Source organism: Theobroma cacao, chromosome 6 (genome assembly GCF_000208745.1).
Source record: "Theobroma cacao cultivar B97-61/B2 chromosome 6, Criollo_cocoa_genome_V2, whole genome shotgun sequence".
NCBI lineage: Eukaryota > Viridiplantae > Streptophyta > Magnoliopsida > Malvales > Malvaceae > Theobroma > Theobroma cacao.
Window position 1 is genome coordinate 20308388 of NC_030855.1, and position 10866 is coordinate 20319253.

Genomic DNA, 10866 nt, shown 5'->3' on the forward strand with positions numbered 1-10866 from the left:
ATTGAAACCATAAGAGATGTAGCCTACCATTAAAAAAAATTAATGATGGAATTCAATTTTTTTATCCAAAAAAACATTTTATTTTCAAGAGTTTATATTTGATATATTAACAGCGTAAAGTGTTATCACTGAACCATAAAATGTCGTTTCGTACATGTGCAAAGATAAAAGTTAAAAAATCTTTCAAAATAAATATTTTTAAAATTATGAGGATTAATTATTTTTAGAATTTCCAACTTTTAAGTTTATTTATTAACGAGACTATACATGACATTTTCATGTACAATTCATAAGGAACACAATAACAAAGTAAAACATATTTTCTTAACTGTTTGAGAGGTTTATTAAAAAAATATTCCGGGGAATATTGGCAAAAAAAAAATACTCATGAGCATTTTAGTTATGAAATATTTAGACAAGAATTTTTTTTATCAATAAATTGATTATCAAATATTTTTTATCCAATAAACAACTTAAATACTTCTTTAACTGGTGTTTATAGGCATTGAAAAGCGAACCCTATTTAAAAAACATTAGCAATTTTAGCATATATGCAATGAAATTATTGAATTTTGAATTTATAATTAAGGATCTAAAGTGAAGGATGAATTGATTTCCAAACTAATTAAATATTAATAATTAATGGATTTTGTTAACAAATACCTTAAAAATACTCTTTGATGTGCTTAATTATAGTAATATTTTAATATTAAGTATAATGATTAATAATTAATATGATTATTTATGATGTATTGGGTGAAAATATCACTCATTATATTTAGTAACTTTGAAAGGGGTTTATAACAATAGAAATATTAAAATGACATGATATCTTAAAAAACTCTTATATTATTGAAAAATTTAAATAAATTTTTATTTTTTTATTATGTTTAATCGAATTATTATACTTTTTATTTTGTGTCAAATAAGTTTTTATTATTAGTGCTTAATTAATTGTTATTAATTAAAATATAACTTAGATATTTTATACTATGTCGTACTGATGTGACATAATGATATGATGATGTGATATTTTTACGTCTCACATTAATCCCACATGGATATAAAATGACAAAATATAATTTTGAAAATAATTAATTAATCATAATTATAAAGATTTATTTATTTTAAAATAAAAATATAAAAACTTGACTAAATAATTGAGAAGTTTTTAAAGCATTATATCAAAGAAATATTAAAAAAATTCTTTTAAAACACTCTTTAAAAGAGAATTATAATAAATTTACAATTATCTTTTGTTAATGAAAAGACACTTATATTAAACATTTTCTCTTAGGCATTTAAAATTCTATTTTTAAGTTAAAAGATTGACACGAATCCTTAATAATATTCTTTAAATTATTAACAATTAACTGGCAAATGTTATTTAAATGGCGAAATATGCTTGGATTTGATAGGGTTTTTTGCTCTATTTTTTGTAATTAATTCTGTTTATTGTGGGAGCAAATTAACAAACCGTTAAGCCAAATTCCAATGGACAAAAAGCTCAAACTCTAATCAGGTGGCGACCCTGTCTGGTACTACTATAGGTCCAAAGCCTTGTTCTAACAGAAGCCTGGAATATCATTCTTCTAGAAAACAGCTAAGAAGTTGTTGTTCAACTACGGGCACAAATCTGCTGGTGATTTCTATCTTTAGACATTATCAAGGTTTGACAAAGTAGATGAATTCAGCATACGGATTCAATATAGCACTGCCCATATCTTAAACAAGGGGAAGCAAAATGACGATTCAGAAATGGGAATTCTCTGGTCAAGAAGAAGACATAAGAGGAAAAGATTATTTGTTTATGAGAAAATTTAATTCATTCTTTGAGATATGAGGCGCCACCCCAATGCCCAGAAGAAAGGAAAAAAAAGCTTCAAACACTTATTGCAACAAGAAGCAAGCTGCAACCTTAATGCTAACTACCCTATACTATTGTATAGAGTCACTTGGTAGGCTATTTGGCAGTCAGCCTGGTAATGTCACGGGGTTGTAGTATTTGGAAGTGATCAGTTAAGCCCAAGTGTGCCATCAGAAGCCACACATGGGTTAGAAGCTGTCCTCCTCGCCTCAGATGTTGCCTGTGCTGAATTCCTTCGCAATGACTTGCAGCATGAGCAAGCATTTCCACCCAAGTATCAGCAATTAAGCTCCATTTCTGCCATTAACATGGTAGTAATAAATTCACGAATGAGATCTCGAGCTCCAGGAGGGGGAGAGTAGGGAGTGAAGAAGAATAAGAAGGGATTAGTTTTGTTACCTCTTCCTTATTTGATATTTCATTCAAACTTCTAGCAAGCCTACTTCCATCAGATAACAGAGATTTCCTTGTTCTATACCTCCTTCCAAGCAATTCTGTTCCGATAGTAGCTTTAACCAACCTATCATATGCATCGGTTTTGTGTTTTGGTGGCTCTGGTGTATTGCAAAAATCAATGACTTCGGCGCAAGTGTCTTCAATTAGAATATCACCAAGCCCAGCTGGTAACATGGAAGGATAGTTAACAAGCAAATGCAGCATATACCTTGACATGAGAATGCTGATTTCACGCTTCGATTGAGTGGTCTCTATAGTTTCCTCCAAGTAGTAGCAGATGTCGGTAGCAATGTGCCATGTCAGAATTCTCTCATCAAATCCTTTCTCCACACTCCATTTGAGCTCACCTTGACCATAAATTTCCACCGCAAATATTTGTCTGCCTGCATCCTGCGTGTCATAGACTGTTGCTTTAGCTTTAAGTCTCTCCTTGAGATACTTGAATATCCATTCCTTTAAGCTGTTGGATATCACCTCCTTAGTTACATATCTCTCCTTTTCTTGCTTTTCCACAAAGCCTAAGAACTTAAAGAGTTTCAGAATTCTATGGAGAAGGTGGGGTTTTACTTGACTCAGGATTGGATCGTAAATCATTGGTTTTTCTCTAAGCGCAAAGCTTAGTAGATTGTATTGAGCCATGGAATTTGACCACCTAGGATTGCTAAATAATCGGACAGAAGTAATGGCTCTCAAGACAGACGTCTTTTTACGCAAGCTCAACCACACAACAGTCCAATCTGAGAAAAGAATGACCAGTGCTGCATATATGTCAAGCACAATAGCTACTACCAGCAATAGGAAGGTTATGACAAGGTCAGCCTTTTTATACTTGTGCTTATCATCAGCCAAAGAGAAAAAGACTAATACAATGCAGGTTAGTGATAAATTGATGCAACGCAAGCTAAGGCCCCATCGAGAATAGACCGCTGACGCTTTTGTGTAGAGCAAATCAAACATGAATGCAAGCTCCATTTCAACTACTTCAAAAGCCTTTTGGAAGGACAGATTCTGAAACACCGCTAGGCTGGTGTCTCGATCCCGAGAACTAAGTAGGAGATTCACAAAAATACGCTTGAATATCTGAAGTAGTCCATAAGCTTTAAGCAATTCATTGTTTTTGGAGATGGAATTGTCTTCAATGGCAAAGGCCTCCATAGGCAGCTGAATATCAATTACTCTGTTTGTATTACATATATATCCCTCTTCTTTTTTCACATTGTACTCCTTTAGCAAATTTGGGTTAGTGAGGCCTGGAAGATCACGACGAGCAAGCATGGAACCTTTAATCTGTTCACTGCTTGCGGAACGGAGGACCCAGGTCCTTTCTACATACTTGCTGAGGCCTACAAAGACCATTAAAGTGGACAGAATTGAAAGGTGAGAGCCTCTCCATGCCATGAGGAAGATGTTGAATGCGACTCCTGTTTGGAGAGCCAACCCAAGCAGGTGCCTCAACCACAACTCATTGTCCTCTAAGGAGTATGCAGTGATGGTGTCAGGGCCACCTAAATGCAACAACAGAAATGGTGACCAAAATACATGTAGTTCAATGTTGGCATCCTGTTCACCATTATCACTTGTATCTCCCAGGTCATTTGAGATAATCCCAAGGGCCATTGTTGCCACAGTGTCTGCAGCTAAGTAAGCCACCCATACAGCAAATCTGACCAAAAGCTGGTAACCATACTTTCTGCGATTGCCCACGACAATGAGTATTGTCTGAAAGAAGAGGCTAAATAGAACCAGCCCTCGTAGCTGCCAGTCCTTCCATAGTTCTTTTAAAGTTTGAACGAGTGCCTCCATTGTTTTTCTCTTATTCTTTGCAAGTCAAACTGCTAACAATTAATATTTATTAACATTAGATTGACCTAAAAATGTAGCATCTTATCAGAAGGGAAAATGACTGAGGCTTTGGTGGGTGGGTAGACTGAACTAACTATTGAAAGAAGGATTTCTAGGTCTCATTATAAAGGTTGAAACAGATAATTAAATTGGTATGAAATGCTCCCCTATCAGTGATACAGTGATACTATTTCTCATTAAGTACTGTATTTTGTTCATCGATTAGCAGATCATTGACCTAAAATAACAGAAACAAAGAATTGCTCCAAGCAGCCTCAGAAGTAAGAATAGAACACATTATGACAAGTTCAACAAACCAGCACATAGAAACAAAGAAGCAATCTAGAATAGAAGAAGTTTCTTTCTTGATGAAGGCTAGGGATGCATTCAAAAAGTTGGCTCAAGTCAGAAGCGCAATGAGAAGGCAATATGAAGAGAAGATTAGGTACCTGTGGGAATCACTGTTGACACTGCTTTCTGGTCTAATCATCAATGCTCATGCCCCTCCTCAAAGTGGCAACGGGAACTCTAAGCTAAATCTCCAGAGGAAGAGAGAGAGTAAGAAAAAAAAGATAACTGCGAATCCATCTGCAACGGTGCACTTGGAAATTATGTAAACAATGATCACACTTGCTTGAGTTTGACTTCATGTTTGATAAATTTATATAATATATATTCTTTTCTACATTAACTGGAAAAGGAAAAAGTATCCGATGCCTCATACCCTGAAAACAATGAAATAAAAGTGAAGCTTCCATGGCTCACATTCAGTCGTTGCTTCGTTGGTTTAAGAGCTATATATCCTTCTTATTTTTATAAATTTCCTCTTTTTTTTTTTACAATGAATTGCCTCTTCATCTATAAACATAAACGGGATTGAATTAAGCCATATTAGATATACCTGTTTACATGTTATTGTTTGATGTGGTGAGGATGTGCTTCTTCTGGCTACAACTGAAAATTCTTAGTTTTACATCATGGTATAACATAGCCTGTGATACCTTGCCCAAGTTTCAAGTTCAACTAGCTTCTTGAGTGCCTTTGTCACTCTATGGAATCAAAATTGATTAGCATCAGAGAAAAGGATAGGAACTTATGACTTTACGAACTGCTCCCTGTCCCACCTCCGTTCTGGTCTTTTCTCTTCCTTCTAGAGACAAAAAGCTAGTTAGGATTCTTCATGAAAATTGGACTTCCAAGGACTATCGCTAAGCTACCTTGTAAGTTTGATTTAAGATCCTAGTCATTCAACTATTCTAGGAATTTGACCTGTATATATTCACTTTCATAAACAAAAAAAATTATTCCCGTAATTGCTGCAAAGTTTTAACATAGCAGAAATACAAGTGAATGAAGCATGAGGTTATTGAGGCCTTTGTTGTGTTGCTTCAGAAATCCAGTCTCAACGAAATAGAGCAAGTAGATTTACTACACAACTTTTAAAAAGTAACATTTCAGAAAATATGAAATTGATGCAGAATATGATTTCCCTAGAGTGACGGTCTTTCTCGCGGGAAGGGCATATACTCTGTCCTGACTCTTGCCTCCAGGATCTCATTCCTACATCTGAGTAAAATAACAAATATTAGTCTAGAGAAGATACGCAAAGATGGTGCAACATCAAAGTGTATTTTCTTTTTTATCTAGGATAAAACTAGTCCAGTTTCATGTGTAAGATGAGCAAAGGCAAGGGAGACTCACCATCGGAGGAGAAGGTTCCCAGTGATTTTCTTTGATAAAAACAGCGCTGCCGGGGCTCTTGATACCTCTAACATAGTCTGCAAAATCTGGTGGCATATTAGTAAGTATCAATTCCCTCAAGCTGGACAGCTGGTAAAATGCATCCAGCGTTTTGAGACTTCTACAGTCCCTAATTTCTAATTCTCTGAGACTAGGCAAGGCTCCTTCTTCCACAAGCCACTTACTAAAATGGTCCAGTTGCCACAGTTTCAAGACATGGAGTTGAGGAAATGCTCCAGAGGCACAAGTCATTTCTTCCCCTACGTAGGAAAAATTGAAAAGCCTAAGTGTATTTAACTGAGGCAGCTTTCCTAGCTCTAGCATTGGGTCTTTGCCCAGTCCCGTCTTTGATAAAGTGAGGCTTTTCAGGTTTGGAGGAAATATTGTGGATTTGAATGGTCTTAGTAACGATCCAAACAAATACAAGTTGACCAGGTTGTGCTGCTCCTTGAAGCTCGTGAACTTGATGGATGCACTCTCACCAGACTCTCTTATTGATCTTATCCTTAGAGAGTGAAGTTTGTTCAGTTGAGATGTCCAATCAATTTTTATACTTGATGGGATATAGAATGTCAACTGCAACTTTCTGAGGCATTTACACTTGCTCAAGGTCTCTGCAACCAAAGATTCGGTGCTAATAGACAACCCACATAAGCTTTGAAGCTTATTCAAGGTCTCCGCTGAGAGCACGTCCAAAGAATCGAGACAAATTCCATTCAGATAGAGATGGCGCAGGCTCCTAATCTTCCAAAAAGAATCAGGCAAAGTGGTTATGTTGGTGTGCTTCACATCCAAAGTCTCCAGGCATTGCAAAACGCCGATGGAGATTGGAAGTGAATTAATAACAGTGGATCTTAAGCCTAGGTACCTTAAGTTCAAGAGAGTGCCCATTGCCTTGGGAAGCTCAGGTTTGTAGACACTCTCAAGATCAAGCACCCTAAACACTCCAAGGTTTCCCGTACTCATAATCTTATCCAGAAACATGCTTGAATTTCCAGCAGGGATACCTCCTTTTAAAGTGTTAAAAGATACATAAGAACGTAAATGGCTTACGTGTAGTTTTGAAAAAGGGATGTTTGAATATGTTGCAAGTCTCCGGACTGGTAATTGCGATGTGTTAGCTGAAAATGACGTACTGTGGATCTGAAGAAATCCAATATCCCTTGCTTTTAAGGAGAAGACATCATGGACAAGGCTTGGCAAACGACATGTTTTGGGGCTCCCATCTAACCTCCATCTTACCACTTCAATCATTTTTCTACAAACTAGTTCCTCAAAATACATTTCTGCCAGATCCTCCTCAACCATATCACCGTCAGACAAGGATGTGACAAAACCCTCAGCTACCCACAGATGAATCAACCTCCTTATGGGGATTTCAATCGCTTTCGGAAAGAGTCCCATGTAAAGAAAGCAGGGCTTCAAGTAAGAAGGCAATTCATGATAGCTTAAGGCCAAGATACCTTCTATAGCATTCACATGCTCGATCACTCTTGACCATTCGCTATCTGTTAATTCTTTAGCAGACAACAAACCACCCATTAAGACAATTGCTAGAGGTAAACCACCACATAATTTCAAGATTTGCCCCTTGAATTTCATTAACTGAGAATTATGTAATCTATCTTCAGTTATGTCTAGCTTCTTTAAGAACAAAGCCCAGCTTTCTTCATCATTCAATGGACGTACCTGTAGAGTTGAACCAGCTGGCACTGCTAGGCCCGCCTTTCGGGTAGTTACAATCACCACACCACCGTGGGAAGAGGGTGGAAAGACCTCCTTGATTGCTTCCCAAAATTCAGGAGCATCGACATCGTCAACAACAATTAGATATCTTCCTTGTCCTAGAAGTTTAGGGAGCCTCCACTTTAATTCGTCCTCCAGTAATGGCTCTTTCGCAATCTTTTCATCAAGCTGGGTAATCATGTCAACCAATACATCTCTCACTTTGAACTCTTTCGTAACATGAACCCATGCACGGCTAGTGAAATGCCGCTTAATATCCACTCTGTTGTATACGATTCTTGCTATGGCTGTTTTGCCTGATCCTCCCTCTCCAACCATCGAAACAACTGCTGGTTGGTTCCCTTGCTCTGCCCCCTGGACTACAAGAGCAACCAAATTCTTTACTTGTTCCTCAAGGCCAACCACGTGACTTTCACCGTCGAAACAAAAATCAGATATTCTTGCCCAACGTTGGTGTTGGCTCGGGCCTGGGATATTGTTGTCAGTAACATCTTGAATATCCAATGGTTGCTTATTTTTTATTAAGTCTCCAGTCCTGGAAATGAATAGTTTCATCTCTTTTTTGAAGACAACTCCGTTACAGAAAGAAGTGAAAGGCTTCCGACTCTGCAATGCTTTCCTGACGAGAAAGTTGTCAATGGCATCATCCAGAGAGTAGAGAGCCCGCAAGAGACGAGTTGTCCACTTACGGCTGTTGATTTCAACAGTTAATGCTCGACTCTTCTGATCTGCTTCTTTCAGCAACTGCCTGATCAAGTTGAGCTGGTGGGTGGTTCTCTGAACTTGATCTTTCACCTTTGGGGTCATGGCTATCTCTTCATCATGGAGAAGATTTTGCAGTTTCTGTGAGAGAAGAGAAACTACCACTTCAGCATCCATGGTGAAGAACAGGCCAAGAATAAGGCAAAACTCTCAAGCAACAAATAAAGATGGGAATTTGCTTCTATTTTGTTGATTGTTTTTGACCCTTTGGAGATAATTGATTGTTGACAATATTCATTTGTTGGATTATTTTCCTTTGCCTTTTTCAAGATTTGCCTTCAACGGATAGGCAACCTAAGATGCTTGTCCGAGCAGCAAGTTGATCTCACCATGACTATGTGCGTCAAAGTAGTTCAGGATTACAGGTAAAAATCATTTCTTAAAGATAAGTGGAGAAGAAAAGTTGAAACTTCGCCGTCCTTGAGGAAAGAGCATATCAGATCCTTGAAATAAATCTACCGGATGGATTTATGCATTTTAAACATGATTAAAAGGCATCGCATCACCCTTAGATTGCGTTCAGTACGTTGTTAGAAATGTAATTGTTAAGAATGTAATTATTGAGAATATAATTTTGTAGCGTTTAGTATAATAAGGGAAATTAATGATTGTAGGAAATGTGGTTGCTTAAGACATTATATTATATTGTTTGGTTTATAATTATTTTACTGTAAATATAATATAAATTGATAAAATTATCCTTATATATAAAAAACATATAAATTGAATGAATTTATAATTTTTAATAAAATTTTGACTTTTTAATTTTAAGTAATTAAAATAATAAATAATAACATTAAAAAAGTAATATAATATTTTTATATTAATTATTTAAATATTAAAATATATAAAATTACTAAATATTTATTTTTATCTTAAACTTATAAATATTAAAAATATAAAAACATTATCTAAAAAAAATCTATCCATAAATCACATAATCTATCGATGATAGATACCGGTTACTAAAAATTTGAATATAATCTATTCTTATCTATTAATAGATGTATTATTTTAAACGTTCTTTGACACTTTCTTTCTCTCAAACAGTGACACCTAAATACATTTTCCTCTCAAATCCTCTCAATTCTTTAGTAAATTTCCTTCATTCTAAACCATTTAAATGTTTATTTCTTAATTTTGGATATAAAAAATATAAATTAATCTCAAAACATTTATAAAATTTTGAAAATTTAAATTAAAATTTCATAAAATCTAAACTCTCAATCTCTTCAATTTTGACCCAAATGTGTTAGTAACGGGTTACCCTTCCTACGAGCAGTGAGAAGAAGGAAAAGAAGGCAATATGAGAAGAAAGAGAAAAAGCCATAAGGCAAGAAGGAAAAAAGTGGTGAAGAAGGTAGGAAAGAGAGAAAGGGTCAAAAGGTTAAGTTGGGGAACAAAATTTTTTTTACTTTCCCATCCTCAAAACATCAATCAAATACTGTAATGTGATACTCTACAACTTGTAAAGAATGTCTCTCACTTTTCATCTACCAAACGTCTCCTTATAGACAATATTGAAATGCATGGAATTTGTTAAAAAATGTCACGTGCATTTTCTTTCTTTCAAATTACAATCCAAAAAGTACCATGGAATGAGAAATTTATTTACCAAGGGCTCTAATTCATCAATTCTACAAATATCTTCCATTTCAGGTTTTCTTTTTTCAAATTTTTTTTTATTATTTTTCTCAAAAAGTTTCACAGTTCAAATAAAGCCTAGAAGAGTATGTCTATATTATTAATTGTACGCACGACATCCGATACTAACATGAGATTCATGCTTGCCTAAATTTCTTAAAGTTTAAGATATAAACAAAGATTTTATGGATTTTTTTTTTTACTAGTACCTTATAGATATTTTATTCTTGCAAAGGTTATAAAAAAGGTGAATAAATTATAAAAAAATGCTCTTAAATGTGAATAAATATGCTACTTTTGAATTGACGGTATTTTAAAAATTTTACTAGACAAAATTAATAACTTAACTCTAATGGGAATAGAAGTTATTCATAGAAAATTAATTAAAAAAAAAAAAGATATTCACTTGGTGCTATATTGAAAAAAATAAATTACACACGTGAGGAAATTGAAACTATAAGACATGTAGCTTATCATTAAAAAAATTAATGATGGAGTTCAACTTTTTTTATCCAAAAAATTCATTTTATTATTAAGAGTTTAGATTTGATATATTAACGACGTATGGTGCTATCACTTAATCGTATGGTGCTATCACTTAATCATAAAAGGCCGCTTCGTACATGTGCAAATATAAAAGTTCAAAAATCTTTCAAAATAAATATTTTAAAAATTTTGATTATTAATTTTTTTTTAAGAATTTCCAACTTTAAAGTTTATTTATTAATGAGACTATACATGACAATTTCATGTACAATTCATAAGGAATACAATAATAAAGTAAAACACATGTTCTTAATTGTTTGAGA

At 34.7% G+C, this 10866-nt stretch overlaps 2 protein-coding genes across 3 annotated transcripts; both read right to left on the reverse strand.

Moving 5' to 3' along the window:
* On the reverse strand, positions 1788–4709 carry LOC18596260. The gene is made up of 3 exons (XM_007024630.2): positions 4615–4709; positions 2267–4155; positions 1788–2164 (listed from the first exon to the last, which is right to left on the reverse strand). The coding sequence occupies exons 2-3, from the start codon at positions 4124–4126 to the stop codon at positions 1964–1966; spliced, it is 2061 nt and encodes a 686-aa protein (XP_007024692.2). The 5' UTR covers positions 4127–4155; positions 4615–4709; the 3' UTR covers positions 1788–1963.
* Positions 5460–8556, reverse strand: LOC18596261 (probable disease resistance protein At1g58390). 2 transcript variants are annotated; one of them, XM_018122667.1, is made up of 2 exons: positions 5867–8556; positions 5460–5725 (listed from the first exon to the last, which is right to left on the reverse strand). In XM_018122667.1, the coding sequence occupies exons 1-2, from the start codon at positions 8528–8530 to the stop codon at positions 5720–5722; spliced, it is 2670 nt and encodes an 889-aa protein (XP_017978156.1). In that variant the 5' UTR covers positions 8531–8556; the 3' UTR covers positions 5460–5719. The 2 variants fall into 2 exon arrangements, with proteins under 2 accessions (XP_017978156.1, XP_007024693.2); XM_007024631.2 differs by having other exon boundaries at positions 5460–5731.

Excerpts from the sequence above, each read along its gene's own strand:
- LOC18596260 (XM_007024630.2), bottom strand. The coding sequence starts at position 4,126 with ATGGAGGCACTCGTTCAAACTTTAAAAGAACTATGGAAGGACTGGCAG. Across the intron at positions 2,165-2,266 it reads AAATATCAAATAAGGAAGAG|AAATGGAGCTTAATTGCTGA; the intron begins GTAACAAAACTA and ends TGTTAATGGCAG.
- LOC18596261 (XM_018122667.1), bottom strand. The coding sequence starts at position 8,530 with ATGGATGCTGAAGTGGTAGTTTCTCTTCTCTCACAGAAACTGCAAAAT.